The 27,322-nt window shown below is 37.1% G+C and overlaps 3 protein-coding genes across 3 annotated transcripts; 1 reads left to right on the forward strand and 2 right to left on the reverse strand.

Moving 5' to 3' along the window:
- Positions 1 to 699: 699 nt before the first annotated feature.
- On the reverse strand, positions 700 to 1,341 carry LOC107880328 (uncharacterized). Its single transcript, XM_016791607.2, is given in 1 exon segment — positions 700 to 1,341. A coding segment is annotated over 1 exon segment (642 nt).
- A 1,162-nt stretch (positions 1,342 to 2,503) lies between these two features.
- Positions 2,504 to 6,402, forward strand: LOC148920322 (F-box protein At3g07870-like). Its single transcript, XM_089044595.1, has 2 exons — positions 2,504 to 2,742; positions 5,390 to 6,402. The coding sequence occupies exons 1-2, from the start codon at positions 2,504 to 2,506 to the stop codon at positions 6,396 to 6,398; spliced, it is 1,248 nt and encodes a 415-aa protein (XP_088900721.1). The 3' UTR covers positions 6,399 to 6,402.
- Positions 6,403 to 8,989: 2,587 nt separating this feature from the next.
- On the reverse strand, positions 8,990 to 11,250 carry LOC103322621 (xyloglucan endotransglucosylase/hydrolase 2-like). The gene is made up of 3 exons (XM_008224551.3): positions 10,700 to 11,250; positions 9,923 to 10,116; positions 8,990 to 9,478 (listed from the first exon to the last, which is right to left on the reverse strand). Exons 1-3 carry the CDS (start codon positions 10,979 to 10,981, stop codon positions 9,121 to 9,123), a joined length of 834 nt encoding a protein of 277 aa, XP_008222773.1. The 5' UTR covers positions 10,982 to 11,250; the 3' UTR covers positions 8,990 to 9,120.
- Positions 11,251 to 27,322: the final 16,072 nt, after the last annotated feature.

Consider the following 27,322-nt stretch of genomic DNA (forward strand, 5'->3'; position numbering starts at 1 on the left):
AGACAATCCATTCCTAAAATAATATCATATTCCAACATTTCCAATACCATCAAATTAACAACAATTCTATGGCCCGACATCTTTATCATGCAAGATTTACATACTTTATCAACTTCTAGACTACCACCCAAAGGAGATCCAATTAACAAAGAAGGTTTCATATTTTCATATTCTAACTCAAGCATTGATGCAAAAGATGTGGATATAAAAGAGTGTGTAGCTTCACAATCAAATAACACTCTAGCCCAAGAGTTGAATACCAAAAACATACCTTCTATTGTCTTAGGATCAGTTTGATTTGTCACATTTCCCACAACGTATACTCTTCCTTGTGTGAATTGTCCAGATTTCTTTCCAACTGTAGGGACCCTTGGTCTAATTTGAGAAGATTGTCCTCCTGGACGTTGTGATGATTGGCTAGTAACTGGCCTTGCCCAATTAGACTGAGGTTGAAAAGTAGTATAACTTTGAGGTGGCGGTGGAGCACAAAAAGGTACTTGTGGAGGACGATAGAATGTCTGTTATACTTGAGGTCCTTGATATCTGAGTAGTTGTGGACAAAATCTCTTTACATGTCCCACTTGTTTGTAGTAATAATATAGTGGTGGTACGAACTTTTCTTGTGATTGACATTGAGGAGTATTAAATCTTGTCCATTTATTTATTTGTCCACTACTTGAATCCCAAGTTCTCTTAGTTTTAGGTCTTTGCTTCTGCTATATGTGCTCTATCAACCACATCAGCATACTTGCTTAACTTCAAAATGGCAACCTTTTCCAAAATTGACTGTCTCAATCATTCTTCAAATCATTTTGCTTTTGTTACATCATTAGAGATCATATATGGTGCAAAACGCATGAGTTCTTCAAACTTAGATTGATATTGATCAACAGTTAAGTTGCCTTGGACAAGGTTAACAAACTCCCTTGCGTCCATTGCTTTCATAGTACTTGGGATATACTTTTCCAAGAAAATACTTTCGAATGCCTTCCAAGTTGTCATTTCAGTATTAGGCATACTTAGAATCGACTCCCACCAAAGGTATGCTTGTCCTTCCAGATAGGTACAAGCAATAACAACTCTAATGTCTTCCGGAATTCTTTGATTATCCATCTTTCTCATAATTTGCCTAAACCATTCTTCAGCTGCCATAGGATTTAGTTCACCTTTAAATATCGTTGGTTTCGTCTTACAAAATTGTCCTTGTATCCTCATAACTCGATCTTCTTTAGTTTCATGATGGCGATCTTGGTTACTATTTTCTATAATTGCTGAAGCCATATCTTGAATGGCTAAGATTACTCCAACATTTCCATTGAACTCATTTCCAAATTCAGCCATCTTAAATGAATAAAAAGAAAATTATCTAAAAACAATATTATGAAATAGTAAAATATATGTTTAAGAGAAAGAATAAACAAAACACTCATTTATTATATTTCAAAATTTTTACAAAAGTACACACAATTTTACAAAAACTTAAACTTATCTTACAAAACTTAATGGTTTGTTTCTACAACTATAAACATTTATACAACTCTCCTTCTTCAGTACTAGTTTTCTTCATCCGAACTGATAATAATCACTTCGGATGATGATTGAACTTCTATAGGCCTAGTGATTGATCCAATTGACTCAGTAGGCTCCCAAGTAGACTCATAAGTAAGTTCCAGAGCAAATTCCTCATTATCCTTTGGAAGGTTTGGGATATAAGGGAACCACCGCTGTCTGTCAATGCAAATCAATGCCTCATCTCTAGCAATCTTGCCGTTGCCAAATAATAAGGCTCTTCCAGCAGCTCCATCGTCAACTCCTTAGAATCAATCAAAGGCTTCCCTTCCTAATTTATCTTTAGGTTGACTTTGTATATTAACTCTAATTGATTTTTTATTCAATCACACATCTAGTTACTCTAGTTAGCATCCTCAACTCTGTATATAAACTTTGTACTGCTCATTATATTTTTCATTAAGTGAATACAAAAACATCCTTTCCAATACTATTATTTACATGGTATTAGAGCTTTAAGCTCCAACGAGTATATCTTAGTGATCCTCCCTTTTTTTTTTTTTTCTTTTTACCCTTCACAATGAGTACTGAGTCTACACAGACCTCTGAACCCAGCCCCACCGTCACTCCCAACAGTTTGGTGATCAGCACTGACACCTCAAATTCGTTGATTGCAATCAACGCTGCTACCCAATTACCCATCAAACTCACACCTCTAAACTATCTGTCATGGCATGCACAGTTCAATGCCCTCCTCTTGGGGTATGATCTTTTGGGCTATATAGATGGCTCTCATTCTTGCCCTCCTAAACCAGCCACTGCCTCCCCAACATCGCCCCATACTCTTTGGGTGCACCAAGACCAGTTATTACTTCATGCGATTCTCGCTTTCCTGTCCGAGTAAGTCATATCTCTTATCGCCACCGCCACCACATCCAAGGTTGCTTGGGACAAACTCAACCAACTCTATGCCAGCAAGGCTCGATCCAAAGTCATGGGCCTCAAAGAGCGCATCTCTCCCATGCGACGCGACTCCAAAACTGATTTTGAGTACCTCCAGTGTGTCAAAGCCATAGCTGATGAACTTGCTCTCATTGATGTCCTTCTCTCTGATGACGATCTCATCATCCACATCCTTAATGGCGTCGGCCCCGAGTTCAAAGAAATTTCAGCAACTGTCCGTGCTCGTGATTCGCGCATCTCTTTTGAGATTCTTCATGGTAAACTTGTGAAGTATGAAGCAGCCCTCGAACGAGAAGAAAGTGCCACTTCTGGACTTGTGATCACATCAAATACTGGTCTGCAATCTCGATCTTTCCATCAAGGACCTCGCAACAACCAACCAAATCAATCCTGCCCCAGCCATCACTCTGGTCCTCACTATTCGCGCCATACAACTAATATATATATATATATATATATATATATATATAAATTAATTATCAATTATATAGTTTTGAAAACTAATACTTATAAATATTTAATTTTATGAAATATTAATATGCATATTTAAAAATATGGGGTTTAAATAAGCCCAAATTCTGAAAAATTCTGAATTTTTTTAAATACCAAAAATTCTTTATTTTTCCCTATAAATACCTAACCATTTTATTCACTTTCTACACCAAATCTTCATAAAAACTCATCTCCTTCCAATATTTTTCACTTTCCACATCAAAATCTTGGCAACGAGGTAAAAAAAAAAAATCCGTTTTATTCAATTTAATGTTTTTATATATATATATATTTCTTGCATTTCCAATTTCTTTTTTTTTAATAGATTAGTCAAGGCAAAACCAAAAATGTTATTCGAAAAATTTTATCCAAAAATTTTATTTGAAAATTTTATTCGAAAAATGTTATCTTAAATTTTAAATGAAAATTTTATAATAAATAGTGACACGTGACAACCGAAAATATAATCTAAAAAGCTTATCAAAATTAATAGTTTAAAGTATAAACAAATAGGAAATAAAGTACAATGAATAGTAATTGCCTTAGACTTGCCCTAGACTTTGCCCTCAGAACCACAAATGCAAAGGCTGACACTATTCACGTGAATAGTGGCATAGACTTGTTGGGTTTGTGATGGTTCGGCAAATTAGTTGAAAGAAAGATGGGGAAGGTCTTTGTGGTTGGTATGGTGGTGGGGTGGAGGGGGTGATGGTCATGGGGAGAAGGGGGAAAAGAAATGCATTGGTTTGGTCAGTTCCTACAAATTTTTTTTCTTTTTCTTCAATTTTTCCAAAATAATAATATTTTATTCATACATTAATCAATTCAAAATTAAAAAAAGAAAAATGTGGGACCCATAAATGCCACGTAGGCAACTAACAGAGATATCTGACAGAAACCCTAATGGTAGAATCACATTGTAACAAATTTAAAAGATGAGGGTATGTGATTATAAAAATTAAAAAGATAGGAATTAACATGTCTTAAGGGTGTAACCACATGGTACTAAACTATAATTAACCCTAAAGACTTTGATTCAAACTCAAAATCTAAAAAGAGGGCACAAATTTATGTAAAAAGAGAAACCTGTTTAGAATTGGTATTAGGGTATTGCGTGATAGTATATTAGGATGTACCAAGGGTATTTTTGGTAGTTAAATAGGGTGTACTTAGTTAATTTTACATTTTGATTAAAATATTAAGGTGTACTTAAATCATAGAGTGTACTCAGTTAATTTTAGAGTTCATTTAGCATAACTCAAATTTTATTATATGAAACATAAAACATTACTAGGCACTAATAATTAAAGAATATCCAGCACTCGATCATCAATATTTTCACATTAAAAAACTTACAAATATATAGATATAACCAGTTCTAGCATTAGTATTATATAAAAAAAACACTTAAACATGATTTTTAGAGGGAAAACAAACCCCCAAATCCAGCTAGATTAGGATTTTCAACGCATGTGGGGTCCACTATGCCACGTAGGGTGCTTATTACGATCAATAATTGGCCAGCATGGATGTTTTTACCATAATGACCCTGCCACGTTAGCTTTTTTGACGGTCTTTTGGATGGCGTTAATGGTAGGAGGAAAGTGGAACACAAGTTAAGTTAGTCATTTTAACTTTGGGGGGTTAAGTGAGATTTGACCGAAGTTTCAGGGAGTGCTACAGTAAATAAGCCTTTAAAATATGTGTCAAGTACCATTATTATCTATTACTTTTTAAATTTAATATTTTAATTCGAAAAAACATTTTCACGAGTGGCTCAGTTGTTTTTTCACCAGCTATGAGTTGATGAGCTCAGGTCTTATATTCTTCAACGTGCGAGCTCAGTTTTTCATCCCTAAATCAACGTTTTTTCCTAGGAAAAAGATTTACATAAATCTATCTCTATAGGTGTAGAGTATAAATTTCATTCCAATATAACGAGTATAATACTACCGTAATATTCTATAATTTCTCTCAATATAAACCCACTAATGATAGCAACTCATGTTTTCCCACGCCATCAAGCAATGATAAAAGAGCATTGTTTTATGTTTCTTTTCTTTGTCAACTTTATAACCCAAACTAATCCACCATTTAAAATAAATATTATATCTAAAAAAGTAAAAAAAAACTACTCAATATATATAATTAAAAATATAATCAACCAGATTAAGATATGTAATAACACAAGTATAATACAACTTAATAACTTATATCATACAAACATACGTATACTTAAGAATGTAAAGAAAGAGACTGACCCCAAGCCACTCCCCAAAGAGCATTGAATCTGATCGACCTACAAAACAAGAAGATGAAAAAGAAGAAGACCATGAGGAGAAGCCCTATATTCTCCATCTGCCAGACCACATCATAGTGGAGATCTTCTGCAAAATCCCAACAAAAAAAGGTTCATACAATTCAGGTGCGTGTGCAAGTCTTGGCGCTGCTTGCTCTCCGATCCCCAGTTCAGCAAAGACTTGTTTTCTCGAACTCCTGCTTGCTTTCTGATCCAAGGCGGCTTATCCCGCATAGGCTTGTCGACGAGCCTCTTCTTGGTGGACTTCAACAACTCCGTCACGTTGAAGCCTTTTAAAGACCAAAATTCCCAAACTGTCAGTGTAAACAACATCGTGGGTTCATGCAACGGCATCATCTGCGTATTAGAAAAGCAAAGGGGATTGCCGAGTCTTTCCATATCCAATCCCATTACTCGGGAGTCTTTACCTCTTCCAATACACCCTGTGCATAAGCAAATTGGTTTCAGAAGGCTTGGGGGGTTTAGGTATTATCCCGTGCGTGATGTCTATAAAGTGGTTCTGATTCAGATTGCAAATGACTGGTCTAAGAAACCGGAAGTAACAGTTATGACGATTGGTTCTGGTATTTGGAGGGGCATTGGGAATTATGCATACCATATTGCATACCATTTTGCGGATCAGCCATATGGGGTTTATCTTAATGGATTTCTTCATTGGGTTGGTTACAGCGGGGAGAGCCCCGATTTCATATGTGCTCTTGACTTGGAATGTGAGTGTTTCCAACCAATTCCACTACCGCCTGGTTGTTGTTTGAGTTGGACAGCGCCTCCTAGTTTCGAGCTTGGAGTCTTGAAAGGTCGGCTCTCTGTAACTGTTCAGATGCTTAATATTATGATTGTTTGGGTGATGAAGGATTATGGCGTTAAAGAGTCCTGGACTCCAGAGCTTAGGATTATTATCCACGGCCTGTTTTTTTGGTCTCTATCTTTTCCTCAAGTGTTGAATCTTACAGAGGAAGGGGAAGTGTTGTTGTTAGATAAGTCTGACTTGCACGTATTTGCAAGTAGAACAAAGGGATTTGTGAGGGTTGAGATTGATAGGGTTCCTTTGGTGGGTCATGCAAATGTCCATATTCCAAGCTTAGTTTCTCTTAAGGATGTTATAAAGGGTTAGTGGATGGTAATATCATGTGTCATATAGCTAGTTTCAAGTACTTGATTTTCAAGTTATGTTCGTTTGGGGGGTTATTTTTCTTACTGATATGATGCTTAATTACTACGTTTTACTTTCGCCAATTAGTTGCAAATAATCCTTGGTGTTAATTTGCATCCGTTCAAATTTCGATTGCTTTTATGTTCGTAGAAATATATAAATATCCTAGACATATATAATTTATCTAGAATCTAGATATAAGTTTAGTCGTTCATTGGATGCATGTTGCAGTTGGGAGGCTTAGTTGATTAAGGTGGTAAACCCCTTCATGTCTCTATTTTTGTGATTTTTAAAAATGAAGAGCTAAAATGAAACAAATTGGCTATATTTCCGTTAGTATCTTTTTCGGTTCAACTACATAAATCTACCCAAATTTTTAGGTCATTTTCCGATTAGCTATGAACTTCTCAACATTTTCAAACTCATACATGAACTCTTGAAAAACCTACATATATATTCAACACTGTTAGCCAATCCAGTATTAAATGTTAAGTACGTACATGGGTCCCACATTTCACTCTCAGGGCCCATTTAAGACTGCTACAAGAGGCAATACTCTTGCTCATAATTTGTTGGTTTTATTTGAAGCACTATTGATAGAGCATCTTCAACCGATATGTCAAATTGCCACAGACATAAAATGACAAAAATTGAAGGTTAAAGTTACTCTAACCGAATAGTCAAATCGTACTAAGGATTTGAAGGTCAGAAGAAATATGTCAAAAATAACATATCAAAAAGCTTGATGTCAAATATTATTTTAATTAATATATGTTTAGTCATAGACCGCACTATCATTTTCTCTCTTTTAAAACTTATCATATGAGCCCCATTTTCTTTTAAAAATATAATAAAATAATATGATATTTGGCATTCCAGGTGGAGTTAAATTTTTCCAAAATGTCAAACTGCATAAGCCATCAAATTCAAATTTAACATTTTGCATTTGACATCTCTCTTGGAGATACTCTTAGAAGCAGCTCCATGTACTTCTCTACAAACGGCTTTTATGACCCATAAGAACTTTTAAATTGTTCTATCAAACGCAATCAAAAGTAGTTTTGGTTGTTATAAATAGGTTTTCGTCATTCCAGACGTACTCCTAAACTTTCATTGCACTTTATTTTCCTACAAATATGGGAAATTTACATAAATACCACCTAAACTTTTAGGCATGTGTGCCATTATCACCTAAACTTTTTATTTTTATTTTTAACCACCTAAACTTTATAAAGTGTTGCAATTCACCACCTATATATAACTTAGTTAAAGTTTCCATTAAGTCAAGTGTATTTTTAAGGGCATTTTTTTCAATTTCACTATAACTAAAACACACAAAATTTAAACATAAAAAAAAAAAATTAAAGGACTGACCTAATTATCCCACGACCTCCACCACCCCTTTCCAACACCAATTCTACCGCATTGTTCCATATCTCTCTCCACTGATCCATACTGCAATGGTGATCATTGAATCATGAAATTGTTGGCTGCACTATGAGCGACAGCTATTGAGCGTATAGCTAGAATTGAATTTTATTAAGTTGTCAGATATTCCAAAAACGGTGTAAACATCTGCAATTGGAGAGGGCGATCGAAGGGTTTAGTGGGTACGAAAAGGTTTTGGAATGTCTTGGGACGTCATGGATCTTATCTTGCACTAAATTCTGTTTGTTCATTTTTAAATTGAGTTTTTTACACTAACACCCCTTGAGGACAGCTCAAACATTGAGATTTCAATTTGAATTGTTTGTCAAAAAAATTAATGATTTCATTCTTATGCATCTATAGGTCAAAGTTAACTTTGTCATTTGGAGAATTTTGAAATCATCAATCACAATTAAAACTCACGGGGTGTTCGTGTAATTACTAAAGCCTCAAGGAGTTTTGTGAAAAAGCCAAAAACGTCAGTGAGTGGTAGTGTAAATAACTCTTTTTAAATTTTTAGTTATGGTATTTGAAAAGCTTTTTCCATTCAAAATAAAAATGATGGAAATGCCCTTAAATAAAATATCACATATGCAGTATATGACTTGATTTAATAGAAATTTTAACGGAGTTAGACATATGTGGCGAATTGCAATACTTTACAAAGTTTAAGCAGTTAAAAATTAAAATTAAAAGTTTAGGTGGTAATTATATACGTGCCTAAAAGTTCATGTGGCATTTGTGCAAATTTCCCTATATTTTATCTAGAGATAAAGGTCAGTCCTTTCCGTGGATGAATGTTGCAAGAGGGAAGCACCTAGTTGTTATTTTGTCCTTGACAAGAGTATCTAGACCAAAGATATTGGATGCCCAAAGATAACTATTCGGATGTTATGGTAGATTGTTTAATAAAAATGGGTTTTGGTTGTTCAAATTAAAGTGCTACAACTTTTGCCTCTTGAACAAATTTTTGTAGTATTTTGTGATGTTAATTTGGGCGTTAGTGTGTTTGTAATTGTGGAATGGGTCTTGTGTGCACCTTAAAAACCCCTGCTTTTGTTTTCCGATCCACTTTGCAAAAGCCCATAAAAATAAACCAGACCTGTTTTTTCTGTTCCATTGAATTACAAGAGCCCAAAATGAAATTTTATTATATGAAACAGATCTTAAAACATCACCAAAATCTCACAAAGAAAGAAAGAAAAGATTTCTTTTATTATTTAACATCAATATTTTACATATAAAATAATCCCCTTCAATGTCTGCACTCAACTGGAGGGCCTTGTGGGAAGCGTTTTAAGTCGGTGCAATAGTTGTAAATCATGAAATATTTCTGAACCCATCTGAGACGTCTTCTGCTGGGAGCATCAAGCGCATTGGTATGCCACTCAGCGAAGGAGTTGGATGTTTTCGATTCTATGACATTGAAATTCCTGTAGTATGCTGTAAACGGCGCCTTTGACCAGTCCGTTTTGACCAAGCCTCCTCTGGTGGCCCAGTCGTCGGCGTTCCAGAGGCTTGAGTAAATCCTCATGGGTTGGCTCTTAGGGAATGGGACACCAACTGATTCGGCGTTGTTGAATACTCTAATGGGAATGTTGTCAACCAAGAAGCTGCAAGTAGAGAAGCAATTAACCCAATTAAAACCCAATCTATCTACTTATTATAATTCTGGATATGAGTTATACTTTTGGTGAAACAATTAAAACCCCTAAACCTAATCTTAAATTGTTAACCTGGATCATTTTTAAGACCGGAATCCGACATCGCAACATGCACGAGACAAATTTGACTTTAGAAATTAACTGGTTAACGAAAATTGAAAACATTTGCAACTACATAATTGAAATTGTCAAAATTGAAGTTCGACTTTTGTTGTTTCGATTTCAAAACTTAACGAATTCCTTTTTATGTTATATGTTGTATGAATGGGAACAACGAGAGTCGAACTTTTGACGGGCTGAAAACCTCCAATATATGTTAAAAATGGTATGGAGGGTAAACCAATAAGTATAAATGTTAGTGAACTTATGAATGGATTAACAGTTATTTCTTACATTATATGTTGGGGTTTCCAGATGACGGAGTAGGTGTGAAAGTTTCTTGAGGGATTAAACCAGAGATAGAATTGTTGCTCTCTGTTTCCCTTGCCCTGAGTGAAAACATTGGTGTGCAAAACGTAAGGATCGCCACTGAGATTTCCCAAGAACTCGAAGTCGATTTCGTCGTGGGTAGGGCCTTGAGAGGACAACTACATGAAAACGAACACAAACACAAAGAATTGATTAAAATTCTTGTCTGCATACAGTAAAACAAGAGATCTTTTTGTTGCCTCACTATCATGCAAGGGGAAAAGGGTTAATAATTATGCATGCAAATATGTAGTTGAAAACGAACTTTTTAACCTCGAGTGAATTTTGACTTATAGGAAGCCAAATGGCTCTCTCGTGAATGTATAGTAACTTTTTTTTTTTTTATAAAAAAAAATTACAGAATTTATCCACAAACTTGAACTTCTTTTTTCTGTCTCTTTCCTTTGAAGATGTTTCAATACGACGAGCATAATAATTCAAGTGGGCCATTAGAATTCATGTCAAGCTACATATACGTAGAAAAATGTGTGACTTTATCCAAAATAAAAAATAAAATAAGACCGAACTTTTTTTATGGGTCCCACGTAACATGGACCCCACCATGTCACATAAGAGAGGTGGAAAATTAAAAAATTGAGTTATATAAGATATAAAAATAAAAAAAAATAAAAAAGGGGAACTGTGCAAGTTTCTTGTTTCTTTTTCTTTTTCTAGTATGAGTGTATGAGTATTAAGACATACGTAATATGCAGTGACGGTGCCAGCAGAGTTGCCAGGAACAAGCTTAAGCTGCATATCAATCCTCCCAAATAGGTACTCTTTCTTGGACTGAAACCCAGAGCCAGAAACTTTGTCCAAGGATAGAGACAGAAGTTGGCCTCCCTTGAATATTTTGGGTCGGTTACCTCCCCATGTTAGGTCAAAATCTTGATAAAAGTTTCCAGCATAAGTTGCTACCATTAAAGAGCTGAAAACTAATCCCACCAACAAAAGCAAACTCAACCCATTACTAGAAATCCCCATTTTTGCACAGAGAGAGAGAGAGAGAGAGAGAGAGAGAGATGGTTTGTGATTGTGTGATAGGGTTTTGGAAAGAGGTGTATTTATATAGGAAGGAAGAGAGCCAGGTTGTTGTGTGAAGGAGGTAATGGTAGGGGTGGGGCACTTGTGAGCAATATTAACTGGAGGAGCCAAACACAAAAGGAGAAGCCAGCTAAGCACAAAATGAAAGCTGGAAACTTTTGTTTGGGCATGAAGGGAGAGGCTTTAGATTTTTTGGGTTTGTTTTTGGCTGTAGCTAAAGCTTAGCTATTAAAATGATGAATTTGTCCCCAGGATGCATGATGGCTGATTGGTAGGACCTCATCTCTTTTGGTATGATTTAAATTTTGGTGGTGGATGACAACTTGGTGTGGTATGGGAGAATAAAGTTTCCCTAATGTTCTTTGGGACCATCAATCGTGTCTTTAGGAGAGGGAGGGAAGGCTTTCCCATTAGGAATTTGACAGTTGGCAAAATAATATCTGAGTCACCAGCTTCTGTGTCATGAGTGTTTGAAGGACATGGCTTGATTTTTTGAAACAAGGGTTTTGATTTCAAGCGGCTGTATTTCAATTCACAAAGGGCATCAGTTCAGAAATTGGTTAAAAATTCAATTGTCTTCGGCTGTTTACAGCATATATATAGGTTTGGTTTTTATGAGCTGCAAGCTTGATTTGTTTTTATTAGGTGCTTGAAAGTGATCTCAGACCTAATGGTCACTGGTACATACCATCTCAGCAATTATTGATTCCCAAATCCATATATATCATTTCTAATTTCTCTCTATTTTCTTACAAACACCATTGTATTTTTAAGAGCTATTTTTAATGATTTTGATTTATTGATCAGTGATTGTAAGTTCGAACTTTTATAACACTTTGATAATGCGTGTGAGAAAAACTCCCTCTATATTTTATTAGCATCCTCACTCTCTCTCTCTCACTCAAAACAACCCATCATGGTGGCCATGGTCTGTCAAAGGAAAGGAGAAGGGCAATTTTTCTTTTTTCCTTTAAAAAAAAATTAGGGATGGATAAGAGTGAAATTGGGTTCATAGTACATGAGAAAAATTGAAGGTTTTGAGACCTACTACACCTCAGAGGTGGCAATAAAGCCATCCATTCCAAAGTTGATGGTCCAACATTTGGCAGGGAAAAATCTCCCAAGGGGTCCCTGGAACTGTGGGGACTTTGTATCGGTATTATCACATATTCCAAAGCAGCATGGATACTTGGTCATAAAACTTCACATTTTAAAGTTCTACTTCAATTATAGCATTTTCTTACACTTGGCAACCTGTTGTGTTTTAATGTACGTACTAGTTTGTGTTCCTTTTGTGAAAAATAATCCCAATCAGGCAATAAAGCCAATCGATCTAGAAAGAAAGTGTTTGAAACTTAATAACGTTCAGATCAATTCAGTTAAATTGCGCTTGATCGCATCAACTTAGTCACTCGAGCTATAAGCCACAATGCAATGGATTATTATAAATTTATATGACATGAGGACCTTGCTAAAGGCCAAGAAATAAGAAACTATGATGGTGGTGGTGACAAGAAGTGAATTAATATCATTGACAATTCTCTAGCATATATTACAGGCATCTATAAATGCCCTATTGCTGGATGCAATAATATTATTCTGAGGACTGATTAGCTGTTAAACATGATTCATGTCTAATATAATTAACCTTGTTCTCTCACTTTGCAACTTGTAGTAGGAAGAGCGAGAAAAGTAGGCTAGTAAAGATGCCTATTCATTTCTTAACCTTTATGATATCTCTCCTCCTTTTTTCCTCCTTTCTTGATAGAGATATCTCTCCTTCCTCTTAACATGAGCTAGCTAGACCATACAAAAGAAGCAATTCTATTCTTATTCAAACATTTAATTCTGTTGGCAAAGTGACTTTGGCTTCTTCAAATTAAATGACATGCATATAGAGTGATGAGTTTGGTAATTCATTTTTTGGCAAATAATACTCTTTTTCTTTTTTTTTTAACAAATGATAAGATATATATAATGTATGTTTTATAATGGATACACCCAAACAACGGATCAATACACCCACAAGAAAGTTATACCACAATTAGGTATCGAACTCATCACAATATATATCGTTTTCGCCATCCATCTTAGTCGAAGCTGAGATTTCCTCCAACTAACTGCGACAAATACCACTAAATCAAATACTATTTAATCAATAATACTCAACTCAGCTAATGTGTATACATATAATATATGTATGAGAAGGACAATGGCTCAAAATGGTTAAAGCTAGCTGTTAGGACTATTGAATGGACTGAGCTGGTGATAGATACATTGCTGTTCTCTTTGTTAGTAATTAATTATTTCACCAAGAAAAAGGAACTCCAGCTCAAGCTTATTAAAGTATGCAAGACACACTTTGGGGTAACATCAAGGCCTTCCCTTGCCTCATTGAAGCTAATGATTACCTTACAACAAATCTTGGCTTTATTTGGAGTAAATTGCATATAAATAAGTTATGGAAATTTAGGTTGCCCCCATTATATAGGCAAGTTTGATGATTAATGCTTGACAAATTAGAGCTCTTAAAACCATTTGTGCACCACCATAGATGATCTACTGTGAATTATTTTAATGTTTAGTTTTCAGTTTTATGTGAAACTTGGAAATTGATATATATATATATATATATATATATATTTTGACGTCAAATTGTGAATTTGAGATCGAGCAACCGGATCCAAGTTGGAAAGTCCCAAATACCAAATTTTGATAACTATAGTGCATTTCATGTGTCGTGATGTAAAATTAATGAATGAAATAGGAGCGCAAAAGAAATTAAAAATAGAAAACACTTTCAAATTGTTTTTAAAAATAAGGGTGATTTTGAAAACTAGATTTCACTTTTTTGAAAATTGAAAATGAAATTTGTTACTAAACATGTTTTCAGTTTTTTTTAAAAAAATAAAAATTGAAAATGAAATGGTTATCAAACAATAACAAAACCAACTTTAATCATTTAATTATGGTAGGTTATTAGTATAATTATACCATTACTCTATGTGTTTACTTTAATCATTTAATCTAATCATTTAATTATACTACATTTCTATTTCCAAATATTTTAAAGCATTTGTTCATTTTGCAATTATATTGGTGTGTAGTTGTCATATGTGCATCTATTTAGTATCATTGGCTGGCAAACTCAACAAAATATTTGGGAGGCATGTTTCATACTTGGTGTTGTGAACCCAAAACTAAATTCTTTTAAATTGGGACAAATCTCACCTTTTTTTCAACAAATATGGAGGTGCCAATAAAATTCTGGAATGTTCAATGGAGAGATGAATAGGTTAAGAGCCACAGGGGCTCCACCAACCGAATTAGTCATGAGCAAAGAGAGGGTAGAGCGGCGGTGCGTAGTTGTTAGTATTTATTAGGAGTGGAGTGGGGGCATATGATTCACGAAGATTTGTTTGTCAAAAGAAATTCTTTATTTTTTCGAAAAAAATAAAGAGAGATTCCCTTTGTAATTGGGATTCTCACATTCGACGCGTGATTTTTTTTCTTCCAATGATTTGAAACAGCCATCGCCATCACTCCATCACTCCATCACCTAACTACTCTAATTATTAAGCACTTTGAACGACCACTTTCAAACTCCTATTCTCCAATAACAATAATACAAGAAGAATAATAGTAGGCAATCGACTTTGACATATTATCTGATTCTCATAATAAAAAATTGTATTTACACATAAATCTGCGTAACTAACACGTTTAATTCATAGTTTGTAATTATAGATAGTATATCCGATTGTCACATGAAGATAAAATGACAAGAATTAGACGGACGGATTCCCTCGTGTTCAGAGCTGGCCTAATCCATGATTGGAGGTGCAACCGCCCTGAGCCTCGGCTCATGATATAGCCCCTAAAAATATAGTCATATTTGTGTAACTGTATATATAGATAATAACGACACCAATATTTCACACCTTCAACAGTGGTGAAAGCTGTTTTAATTCATACCCAACCCAAGTTGGAAACCCAGCAAAGAGCATGGTTTTATTAAGTACTTCAGCTTTTTATTAAAATTTTCTTCAATCATTTTTTATACACAGAAAATAAATGACATTTTGGAGATGCCTAAACTTTTTTTTTAAGGTTATAAAAAGTTTCATTTTTTAATATTATGCACGCGCAAATAAAAATCAATAATTTTTTTTTTTTTTGAGCTATCATACATAGGGGAGACGATGGTGGAAGCGGGCATGGAGGGAATTATTTTTTATGCCCAGACTTTGGTGAAGCGTTTTCGTGAAGTACTGTTTATGCGTACTCCAGATCAATGTAATGGTGCAGCTTTGCTAGGTTTGGTTTCAGAGTGGGTTGGGCCCACTATTGGACCAAGTTGGACCAAAATACCTCTTCAATTATTTATTTTTTTGAAGATCTTGTCTATTGAGATGGGAGATAACATGTTAATCTCGGTTGGAACAATTTTTTCTATTGCTAAAACTATGGGATTTAGGAATATTTGGCCAAAATATCACTAATATCAATAATATCAAGATGATGAAGGCAATGAAAAATTTGAAGAGTTATTTACTTTAACACCCCCTGAGATTTCTCGGGTTTTCACAAAACCCTCTCAGGTCTAAAAAATTACACGAACACCCTTGAAGTTTCAGTTCGTTTTCACAAAACCCTTTTTCGTTGATTGTTTGTCCAAAAATTAATGATTTTATTGAAAAAAATATATATGCAAATGACAAAATTAACCTCAATGAAGTATATGCAACCTAATCTCAAAAGCCAACTTTGTCATTTGGAGAATTGTTTTGTGTAAAATCATCAATCTTTGGATGAAAAATCAATGAAAATGAGTTTTGTGAAAACAATTTAAAACCTCAGGGGGTGTTCTTATCATTTCTAAAACCTCAAAGAGTTTTGTGAAAAAGCCGAAAACCTTAGGAGGTATTAGTGTAAATAACTCAAATTTGAACCTTATAAGAACTCTATGTGGTACTAAGTTACTCATGTATCTTACCATGCAATATATAAAGTGTAAAATATTGTAGTAAATCATTATAAATAAATGATTATGGTGTGTTTAATCTTCTTTCATTAATTACTACATATTTTCTACACTCATAGTTTTTGTCAGCTCGCTATATAATCAACTTAAATCAGTTAAACCCATCATGCAATGCATTTCCTTCCAATTTTATTTTATTTTATAAAGTAATAGATAACTGACTAAATAAACATCCTCCAGAGTTTGAAGAAAGAGTTTTTATGGGACCCTTTTCTCATACCTTCCTTTCATAATCTGCTTGAGCATCCATAGGCCGCTAGTGTGGTCTAACAGAGTCGGTGTCATTGGACCAACTCCGAAATCAAATGTATTTGTGGCGTTGTTCCAAAAGCACAAAGCTGCTGCCAGTAAGCTTTCATCCCTAGGAGCATCCGACGAGGGAAGCATGATGGCATCATGCTTGCCAGGCTTTTCCCAACTAGCCGCATATTGACCATGCGCATCTTCGACCCATGACGAAGACCAAGAAGTTGGACTCTTTTTCACTTCGGAAGTAGGAAACGCTCTATTCAGATTCTTAGTGTACCAAGAATAAAAATTTAGGCATGTTTGACAGTTGTAGGAACATAGAACAGCGCAGTCTTGCTCCATGAGTTTCTTCATGGTTGGTGGGATCATAGTGAAAAATCTCGGACCCAAAGTGAACATTCCTTCATTTAAACGAGTCGGTGCATTGTCATATGTGTCTAGAATGTTACCCAATTCAGTGCGAACTGCTTTGGCATGCTTAACGACATCCGTTTCACAAGTAGGGTTGAAGTTTTGGATTCGGAGGCTAGTTTTGGAGGAATTAAGAAACTGTAGGTTTGGAAAGCACAAAAGGTTGAAACTTGAGGTTGACACAGTTAGGTTTTCTACGAGGTGGATTTCCATTGGAAGTGTACTGAAGCAGGAAATGTTTTCGAATGATAAAGTGAAAGGGGAAATGGCGTGACTGAAGCAATTGAATGGGAAGGCATGTGATTCTCGCAAGTAATGGTCAAATCCATGTAAGATGCATGCGAGTAATCCCAAACGTCTCTCACCAAGTCTATTGGGCTTAGGGGGCAATGTTTGGGCCTAGTTTTCGCACAACCGAGAATAAGGCCATATTTGGCCAGTTCATGGCTTGGGATTTTAATGTTGATTAAATATTTTGACCAATTTATGGTAAATAATCTAGGAAAAATGGTGATTTCCCCACTTATTTTTCTCCTATTTTATCCACTTAGACTCCTTTTTTATAACTAAAAAAGGAGTGTAAGTGGATAAAATAGGAGTGGGAAAATCATTGCCCTCTAGGAATTATTATTATATGATAATTTCCTAGATTTAAAGGGATATTTATGGGGTTTACTTGGCGTAGAAGACAATCAAGTAATTTAGATTGATTCTCATTGATCCTAAACTAATTTCATTTTGACCTAATAGGAGTTTACTTCCTGCAAGGTTTAGGGTCATCCACTATATAAAGAAGGCGAAGGTTATCCTTCAAGACACACAACTTTTCAACAACAAATTTTACACTAAAGCCAATACTTTTAGTGTTAAAGACATTCATCTCTCTCTACTATTTGCTCTACCAAGCCTTCATGGTATCGATTGCCAACTAACTCCTTCAGTTTAAGGTCATTCTGGTGGCGCTCTTGTCCTATTCTGACACACTGTTTCGATCCTTACTCGTTTGTCACCCGTCGCTTAGTTCTGTTTTGAACCAAAATTGATAGAAGGTGGTGGCAACTTGTAGTTCTGATCAATCTGTTTTCTGCTTTCACTTGTAATTTCATTGTTTTACTTACTTTTATTGCCATTTCCATTGTATTATAGAAATTATGAAGTCCTTAATTATTTGTCTTAAGGCATCGAAAAGAACCTTCATTGATTTAGTTTACCATTTCTATTACAATTGTTTGATTTTAAGTCATTTACTTGGTGTGCAAGTCTTTTATTTATTTATAGTTATTTATATTTCTGTATACTAGAATTGATTAATTGCTAAGAGTGGCACGCTCGCAACTCACACTTTCCCAAAGTCTGCTCTAGGGCTTTGTTGGATTTTTCAGGGTAAACAGAAAGGGTTACAATTAAGTCATTTGTTTGATTATAAATAATTGTGGGATTTCTAATTTCCTTGGGTAGTCTATTTACATTAGGATTGATGGGATTTAATTTTGGATTAATTGTTAACAGCAAGGAACATAAGATGACATAGCGAGTGTGCATGGAGAAATAGCTTGAATGAAATGAAGAAGAAGCTTCCCACAAACATCACCTAAATGTGCGGAGAGCTCTAACTTTGTTTGGGCAACAATCAGTATCCACAGGGGATCATTGCAAACATCCATAAATCTAATGAAAAATTGTACTGAGAAAGATCAAATTGCAACACTGCTAATTGTTGTTAAAGTTGGTGTTTATTTAACACATATCAGTTTGTCTCCAACTAGCCCCACTTTAGGTTAATGTAAATTCCGACGAGCTAAAGAAATTTATTTGTTCAACAAAAAAAACTGAAGTGCGTAGTTTCAAACTCCAGCAGTTCAAATGCATAACATAATCTCATCCCATTCTACCATTCCAATTTCTTTCAAGTAAAGTTTTCGATACTAAAAAAAATAAAAACAAAAGGCATGAGGTTTGAAATTGCACACAGCAAAAGACCAAACACCAAAGACCAAATACTTAACTAGCTTTGACGTATAATTAGTACTCTCGATCTGGAGCTCGAGGTCTACCGACTGATAATATGTTTTTAGGTGAAGCAAAGCTTGGAATGTGGACACATGCATCTCTCAAGTATTGCATCCCATCAAACTCAACATCCACAAAACCCTTGGAACCACGAGCATAAGCCACCAATTTATCACCATGAAGCAATACGAGCTGCCCATCCCCAAACTTCAACACGTAAGAGGAGTATACGATGTCTACAATATTAAACTCTAGGCTCCAAGACTCCTTAACCCCGTACTCCTTCATCACCCAAAACTCATCCTCTCCATTGAGCGTACAGTTACCGAGAGGCAACCTCTCAAAACCCTAAAATCCAATCCAGATTTCTTAAGGCTTTCCAAATCCCAACGAGGGGGTAGGGGTAACTTCTGGAAATCCTCACTTTCAAGATCAAAGGCACATATCATAGTCCTTGAATGATTAATCCAATGAAGAAACCCACTAAGACAAATCCCATGTTTATACATGAAATGGTACCTACATTTCCCAGTGCTTCTCCAAGTCCCAGAGCCAACAGTCAAAACCAATGCCTCCGGTTCCAGTCCGTAACGACCTCGCAACCAAACTATCTTATAGGTACCACTCATGGGACTAAGCCCAAACCCACAAGTAAAATTAGTCATGTTCAAAGCCATCGCTGGCGGTGTTGGAAGAGCCAAAGACTCACCAGTGATGGGATTGGATATATAATTAAAAAGAGTCATACTTGTTGTTCATATGGTCGCTTTGTGGAGGCAGAGGAAGCCGTTGCACGAACCCACAATATTCACAACATTAACAACCAGTAGGACAATCGGATATTGAGAAAGCTTCAATACGACATCGTTTGGGCTCGGAGAGGCGTTGTCAATGTTGGCCAAGAAGTGGCCCTCACCCTCGGTATTGTAGCTGGATCCTCGGAGCAGAAGACAAGTAGTTCGTGGAAAGTGTTGTTCGGTGAATCGGGGGTCTGATATCAAACGATGCAAAATCTTGAACACAAACATGCATCGGACGATGGTTTTAATTGGAATTTTGTTGAAGATCTCCTCTAAAATGTGGTTTGGTAGTTGGAGAATGCAGGGATTATGATCACCTTTTTGCTTCTTCTTCATGGATGAAACTCTGTCGGTTTTTATTCCTATGGAAAGGAGGGAAGCCTTGGGGAGGCCTAATCCGATGAGAAGCCATTTGGGTGTGATAGGGTTTAGGACTCCTGGAGGATCGCCGGCTGTAAATCTCCCAAGGCATTCGACGGCTGTAAATCTCCCAAGGTACTCGAAGGTGCAAAAGGAATTTAGGGTAATGAAAGCAATAACATTGAAGTCATTTGCTTAGCTTTTTTTTTAGCCAGCAAAGTATAGAACTTCTCATCAAAGAATACATTAACATGAGTTGCTAATTGTGGGAATAGCCCAAGGAGGCAATCGTTCCCAAACAGATGATTTGCCAAACTTATACATATATGAGTTTACACAAATCAGCTTGTCTCTGGAACAACCCCAGTATATATGTTAATGTAAATATTCCATGAGCTGAAGAAATTTTTTTTTGTTTTATTTGTTAAAAATAATAATAATAATAATGCTGAAAGACTTCGACAGTATTCAAATGTATAACATAATTCCATTCCGAGGTACCATTCCAATTTCTTCCCAAAAAAACTCAACGTTTTCGAGACTAAAATAGCAGACATGAAGTTCGAAGTTGAACTTGCACACAACTGGAAAAGACCACACAAATATACATATGTAAACACGAAAATCTTGGACAAATGAGACAAGAACACGTGTACAAAATAATATTTGTATTTATGAAATTTAGGGTTACAATCTCTGTATTGAATCCTCTGATTCGATATCCAAAATGTATAAAGAAAATTTGTGTTTGATGCAAGGGTCGTAGAGACTTGATCTTGATCAAATGGGTAGCACAAGGCTTGTTTGGTGTTTGGGATTTTCTAGGGTGGAGGAACCGGCACGTATTTGTTGTGCTTGGTGACTCTTCCAAAGTGTAGGTGAAGAATGCAGGGAGTTTTCTGCTTCTTCTCAATGCTAGGTTTTTCTGGCCCCTTCTTACGTCTTGAGGCCTCCTATTTATAAGCTCTTGTAGGATGCTTGACCTAAATCACTTTCCCTATTTAAAACCTTGTTTTGTGGGATTCTGATTTGATTTAAATCAATTCCCATAATCTGGCAATTTAACCAGATTATCTTCAATTGATTGACCTGATTAATATTTGATTTAAATCAAAGTCAATCATAGAAGATTCTTTCCCTTAATTTTATCTTCATCTTGTACCATTTGATGCACTCCGTCGGATGTCGCCACGTGTCACTTTTTGACAACTAATATGATTTTGATGAGTCACATGCCACATGGGCGAATTATGGGGCCCACAATTTAATCCACCGAACCCTAATTATTTTCTTGTCCAATGGGATTTATTACACCAAAATTTCATTGTCTACAAATTGCCCCCACTTCATGATGCATTGTAGACTTGTGCTTTGTCACATGTAGGAGGTGTAGCTTGAAGTGTTACTTTCCTCCTTGTTTTTTTTTTTTTTTTTTTGGGTTGATATTATTACGCTTAATAATATCCAATATTGGTAAGATCTTGTGAATCAAGATACAAAATCCAATATTTTCCTAAACTAGGAACAAGAAACCCTAGCATCACCAGGAGCTTTGATGGTCTTTGGCTTCTTTAAATTGAACTACGTTCATGAATATTGAGATCAACCAAATAGAACTGCAGAAAAACTCCTCTTGTCGGCAAGAAGGTCTACAATTTTGAAGTTTGCATCATCCGAATTCTCAGCAACCAAAGTGATGAGAGTTGCTTCTTTTCCTTCGTTGTCTGATTCTCTCATATATATATATATATATATATACCTACCTGCTTGCAGCCATCGGAACAAAGAAAACTAACATTGGAATTTTTAATTTTATGTTTATAGCCACCAGAACCCACCGTTTTGGGCATATCAAGAGACTTCATGGATGAATAGCAAATTCTCAATTGGTATGATGAACAGCAAATTCCCTTGGCATACGAATTTACTATGCTTGCATCAGTTTTTGTCTATTTTGCTCTCTTTTTTTTTTTTTTTAAATAGGTGGAAAGCCGGTAGGTTCAAGCCTACGTGCATTGGAGGTCCGGAAGGTTGCAGGCTTGAGCCGCATGCGTTAGCCTCGGTGGAAGCATGGGGCGCTGACCTTGGTGTGCAACGGGTGGCGCTAAGCGGCGCTAAGCGGCGCTAAGGCGGCGCTAAGGCGCTAGGCCTTGTCTTTGGAGGGAGTGAGCGGGCGAGGGGAGATCTGGGATGCCAGAAGAAGGGCTAGGTCTTGGCTTGACGTGGGCATCCGTCTTGGAAACTGGACCGGCGCTGGCCGAGAAGTGGGCAAATTGGGCTGCCACCATTCGGCTTGGGCTGGTCCAAGCAAGCTCAAATAACCCCCTTTTTTTTGCTGCACATCTATTACTCTTTCAATCATTTTTATTATTATTTTATATGATGATATTTATACATATATATTTTTTTACAATAGGTACTTTGAAAGAAAGTGAAGAACGTAGACGTCCTATACCGCTTGGGTTTGATCCATCTCTCCGACTTGGTGATAACCCACTCAAGCGCTTAGGCTTTACGTAAGTGGAGGACGAGTGAAGAACGTAGACGTCCTATACCGCTTGGGTTTGAACCGTCTCTTCGACTTGGTGATAACCCGCTCAAGCGCTTAGGCTTTACGTAAATGGAGGACAAGTGAAGAACGTAGACGTCCTATACCGCTTGGGTTTGAACCATCTCTCCGACTTGGTGATAACCCGCTCAAGCGCTTAGGCTTTACGTAAGTAGAGGACAAGTGAAGAACGTAGACGTCCTATACTGCTTGGGTTTTCTCCGACTTGGTGATAACCTACTTAAGCGCTTAGGCTTTACGTAAGTGGAGGATAAGTGAAGAACGTAGACGTCCTATACCGCTTGGGTTTGATCCATCTCTCCGACTTGGTGATAACTCCGCTCAAGCGCTTAGGCTTTACATAGGGAAGACGAGTGACAATTGTTTCTCGAGACATTCTACCTTTAACCGGCTTTTCGAACTTGTAAAAATAAGCTCCTTTTTTTCTTCTTTTTTTTTATTTTTTATTATTTATTTATTTATTTATTATTATTATTATTTTATAAGTATGAAATCACCAGCCTGATACTGAATATTGTTTCATGTCACTCATCTTATACAGATGGCCTTCTTCAAGTGTTTCAAGAAAGGCACCGTTACTATTCTTGAGGATGAAAGTGATAATTGGGACGAAGGTACCACATTGCTTGTAGGTGCACCTCTCCTAGCTTTGGAAGTATCTGAGGTGGACAATTCTCTTCATATTCCGTCTTGGTCTCAAGAGGTGTTTTGTCAACTTAGCAGGTTCATCGAAGGCGTTCGAGCTTCTTAGCGATCGAATCCATAATGGAGCAGTGAATTGGAGTTCTACTCTCCCGACAGCTGGTGAATCTACATTTACTGAGTATTACTGGGAGTAGCTTAAAGATGTGGTAAGTAGAAGTACTTAGGTTCTTAAAAGCACCGGTCTATATAATGCAGTATTTGCCTCATTATTTAGCTATGATCGACATGCTCCAGTCATTCGAGCCTTTTGCGAGTACTGGTGTCCTGCAACAAATACTCTTCATACGTCGCAAGGAGAGATGTCTATTTCCCTATTACAAGTCGATTTTATGATGAAGTTATTCCAACCACTGAGAGTCTCAACAGGAAGGATCATAAAGGCGTGTCTTATATCCCACACATTTGTCGCTACTTATTCTTAGCGTATCACAAGATTTTACAGGATTCTAAAGGAAAATCTGGAGTGAGAATGACTGCTTGGTTAAAGTAACGTATCGAGGGCCATTCAAGTATAAAAAGCCTTCAAGGAAAACCATACGGAACAAGTCACAAAAGCCAAAGGAGGACTCTGATCCATCCGTATCATTCCGACAGACACAAGCGCATCGAGGAAGAGGAAGGGGTTTTTGACGATTTGGGTATAGCTGATGAAGACATGGAAAAAATCCTACTTGGCTGCATTCCTTGCTTACTGGTTGTGCAAATTTGTATTTCCCAAAGATGACGTAACTTTGATCAGCACCAGGGGTTTTCAAAGTTGCACAGTCGAATGACGCACGGTGTATCATTTGGCCTAGCAGTTCCAGTATTGACTAGCATTTACAATGGGCTGAACGATATTTCTAGTGCGGATGATCCAGGAATTTGCACAACTGTTCTACATTTCCATTATGTGTATGGATGGTTGGGTGAATACTTCGACACACATTTTACATCATCTTTCGAGAAGTCCATTCCTATCATGGCAAGGTTCTCAGGGAGACTTTCGCGAAATTTTTTGAAGATTCGACAGCTCGAGCTTTGTTCCGGACTTGTGGTAAAGTAAAAATGAGTTGTCTGGCAAGAGTATTTTCAAAATGAAAAACAACTGACTGATGAAGATCATATCTCTAAATAAGACTTTAAGTATTTGATATGCCTTCATTCGGGATTCGTTTCTCTACGACAAGAAAACTACCGAGTCATCCAACCTTATAGCCCGCACCGGTTTAGTAGACAATTTTGTTATGTACAACATGTGCCAGGAGAACTTAAAGATGACCTCCGGAATGGTACTGTGCTATCAGTGTACTCACATTGGAAATCATACTTGAAGAGTGGCAGTGCATCTACAATAACCCTATCCACTAAGGACAATATCCGGGAGTTTGAGGTCACATCCGACTATGTTATTTGGTGGTCGAAGGTGCATCGCTTTGAATCTACGAAATTAAAGATAATCTCAACTGTAAGTAAGTCGTCGTCGCTTTCTCAGCCAAAATCTCTTAAGTCTCAAGGCCACGAAGTTTCAGTTCATGATAAACTCACCCGTGGTAGAGCGCTCCAAGTTCATCCAGAAGTTGAAGGTAGTTCAACTACTCATGTGCCTCGAGTTCAACACTCATCTTCGGTGGATGTTCCTTCAACTCGTGATGACCCGCCTGCACTTCTCAAACCGGGCGGACTCGCCTTGGTGCCGACATCACACCGATGCCGGGCCCACTACTAAAAATCCAGACATCCTACCAAAATTTTGGCAGAGTTTCCCCTGTAAAATGCTCATACCCAACAATATTCAACCTGCATAATTTACATAATAGATATATTCCAACTGCCAGCATGCTTTTAACATACAACAATCCAACATAAAATGGCCTCCGGCCTCAAGTAGCAACCTAACATGGGCGATAACAGAGCATCTACAGAATTTGTTTACAACAAACAGTGGAGTAGAAAGAATTTACACAGACCCTAACAACTGATGAAAAGTTTGGAGCTCGCAACCCGCTCGAACGCCTAAAGCAACTACTGCTGGGCGCAAACAGAAATATGTGAGTGGACAAAAATAAAGTTTGCACTTTAAATCAACATAATAACCCCACCATGTAAAAATCATGCTCTAGCATGCAGTTTCACAATTCAGAAACCCAAAACTCAAAACACATTATCCCAAAGTCCAATACATCTCCACACCTCAAATCCACAGCTCATTTCCCAATGATATGCAACTCTCATCAACCCGTAAACACTCATACATATATATATATATAACTATAAGTATAATATAATATATACTTCTCTCCATACTAATGTACTGAAAACAATCCAACCGGGATTGTTAATCGGTACGCAGGATTTCAACACTAACCCGCGCCTAGGGATGAGTAGTCCAATCGGGACGGAACTCCATAGCTCACACACCGCATCGCCAACGCACGTAGCTCACAAATCTCATATCAAGTCCCACGCACACAGCATGATCATCACCCCACCGCACTTCCAGCACGTGTGTGCGATATTAAGCAATATACATACTCTTCCCATACGCCCACCGCCAACGACACGTATGGAAAGTGTCTCACACACCGGCACTGCCAACGACATGTGAGACCCGCAATCTCATGGCCTTCCTACCCCACCGCACCGCAACGACGTGTGTGGGAAGCCTAGTAACTAGGGAATGGTACTCACCTAACATACTCATACATCTCACAACCATCCCTCAAACTCGTATCTTTCCACAATCTCACCACGACAACCTCTCATACTCTATACATAGACCATATAGATAGTCATCCCAAAATCCATATCAACATATTCATCATACTCAAATATATATATCCATACTCAAAATATATTGCCAATAGGTATAAGAATATTCAAATCCACCAACTCAATAATTATTAAATCAAAATCACCATTTAAAATATATGCACAAGTCTTTTATCAATAAAACCATGCATATGCTTAAAACAAAGTCCACTCACAAATAATCCCAAGCTGCCCGGCACCGAGAGGTCCCTCTGCGAATGGTCGACCAAGTACCTATTTCGAGATACGAACTTGATTAATATAACGTACTTCAAAACGGAAATTCACAAAAGGAAATACTTAAATCCCAAAGTTCCCGGTGCGCGTACGTCCAAAGGAATATCCTAAGGTCCTACATGTGTTTGGGAATCGCTTCAATCGCACGATTTAATCGCGATTTTCCTAAACTTCAAATTATTGAATCGGAACATCCGGGGCCGATTCACGATCCGCAAATTCCTATAGGTTTCTAAGAGTACCTAGATCGACATACTTCAGTTTGGGAATGATCCAACGGTTAGAACTTATCGAACCCGGATAACACACAATATGCGAAATCCGTTCGATAGTCAAACGATATCCAAATTGAGATCCGCAAAATCCTACGCACTCATGACAACCTAAGGATCACATCAAGATAAAAAGCAACTTTACCAGCCTTGCCCACGCGCCGCCACACGCCGGCAGCGCGTGGGTGTGTAGAGAAATTTCCGGCGACGGAAAATCTCCAAATTACGAACCACCCTTCCAATCCTAGATACTACTCGAAGAATGGAGCATCTTTTTCAACTACGGCAACGTCCAATTCGGACGGCAAGTGGCCGGAATTTCATATTGAAAACCGGCCAAAACCTAGGTTTCAAAATCACTTCCAAACTTCAAAATCGATCCAAACTTGCCCCAAAATCAGCTAGAGCATACTGAGAGGGTTTGAAAACATACCACACTCGACAGAAAAACTGGCCGGAATCGCCTGCGCCGCGGTGAAAATCGGAGAAAAACCACCGAACCCGCGGCTAGAATCGGGCTTTCGCGGGAAATGGGGTGGTTGTGATCGGGCTTCGAGACGAATCCAATGGGACCGTGCCGCCCTTCCGTTCCGAACCGGAGAATCAAGAGAGAGAAAGAGAGAGTCGGGGAGAGAAAGCGGAAGAGAGAGAGAGAGCGTACGCGGGAGAGAGAGAGAGAGAGAGAGAGAGAGAGAGAGAGAGAGAGAGAGAGAGAGAGAGAGAGTGAGGTAAAAATGAAAAATCTGATTTTTACTAAACCCTTCAAAATAATTACGGTTCCACCACCGAACTTGTTTTGATCGCCAAAACTTCGTTAAATCTCCGATTCAAGCC

The sequence above is a fragment of the Prunus mume genome, linkage group LG2 (assembly GCF_029339155.1).
Source record: "Prunus mume cultivar Tortuosa linkage group LG2, ASM2933915v1, whole genome shotgun sequence".
Classification (NCBI taxonomy): Eukaryota; Viridiplantae; Streptophyta; class Magnoliopsida; order Rosales; family Rosaceae; genus Prunus; species Prunus mume.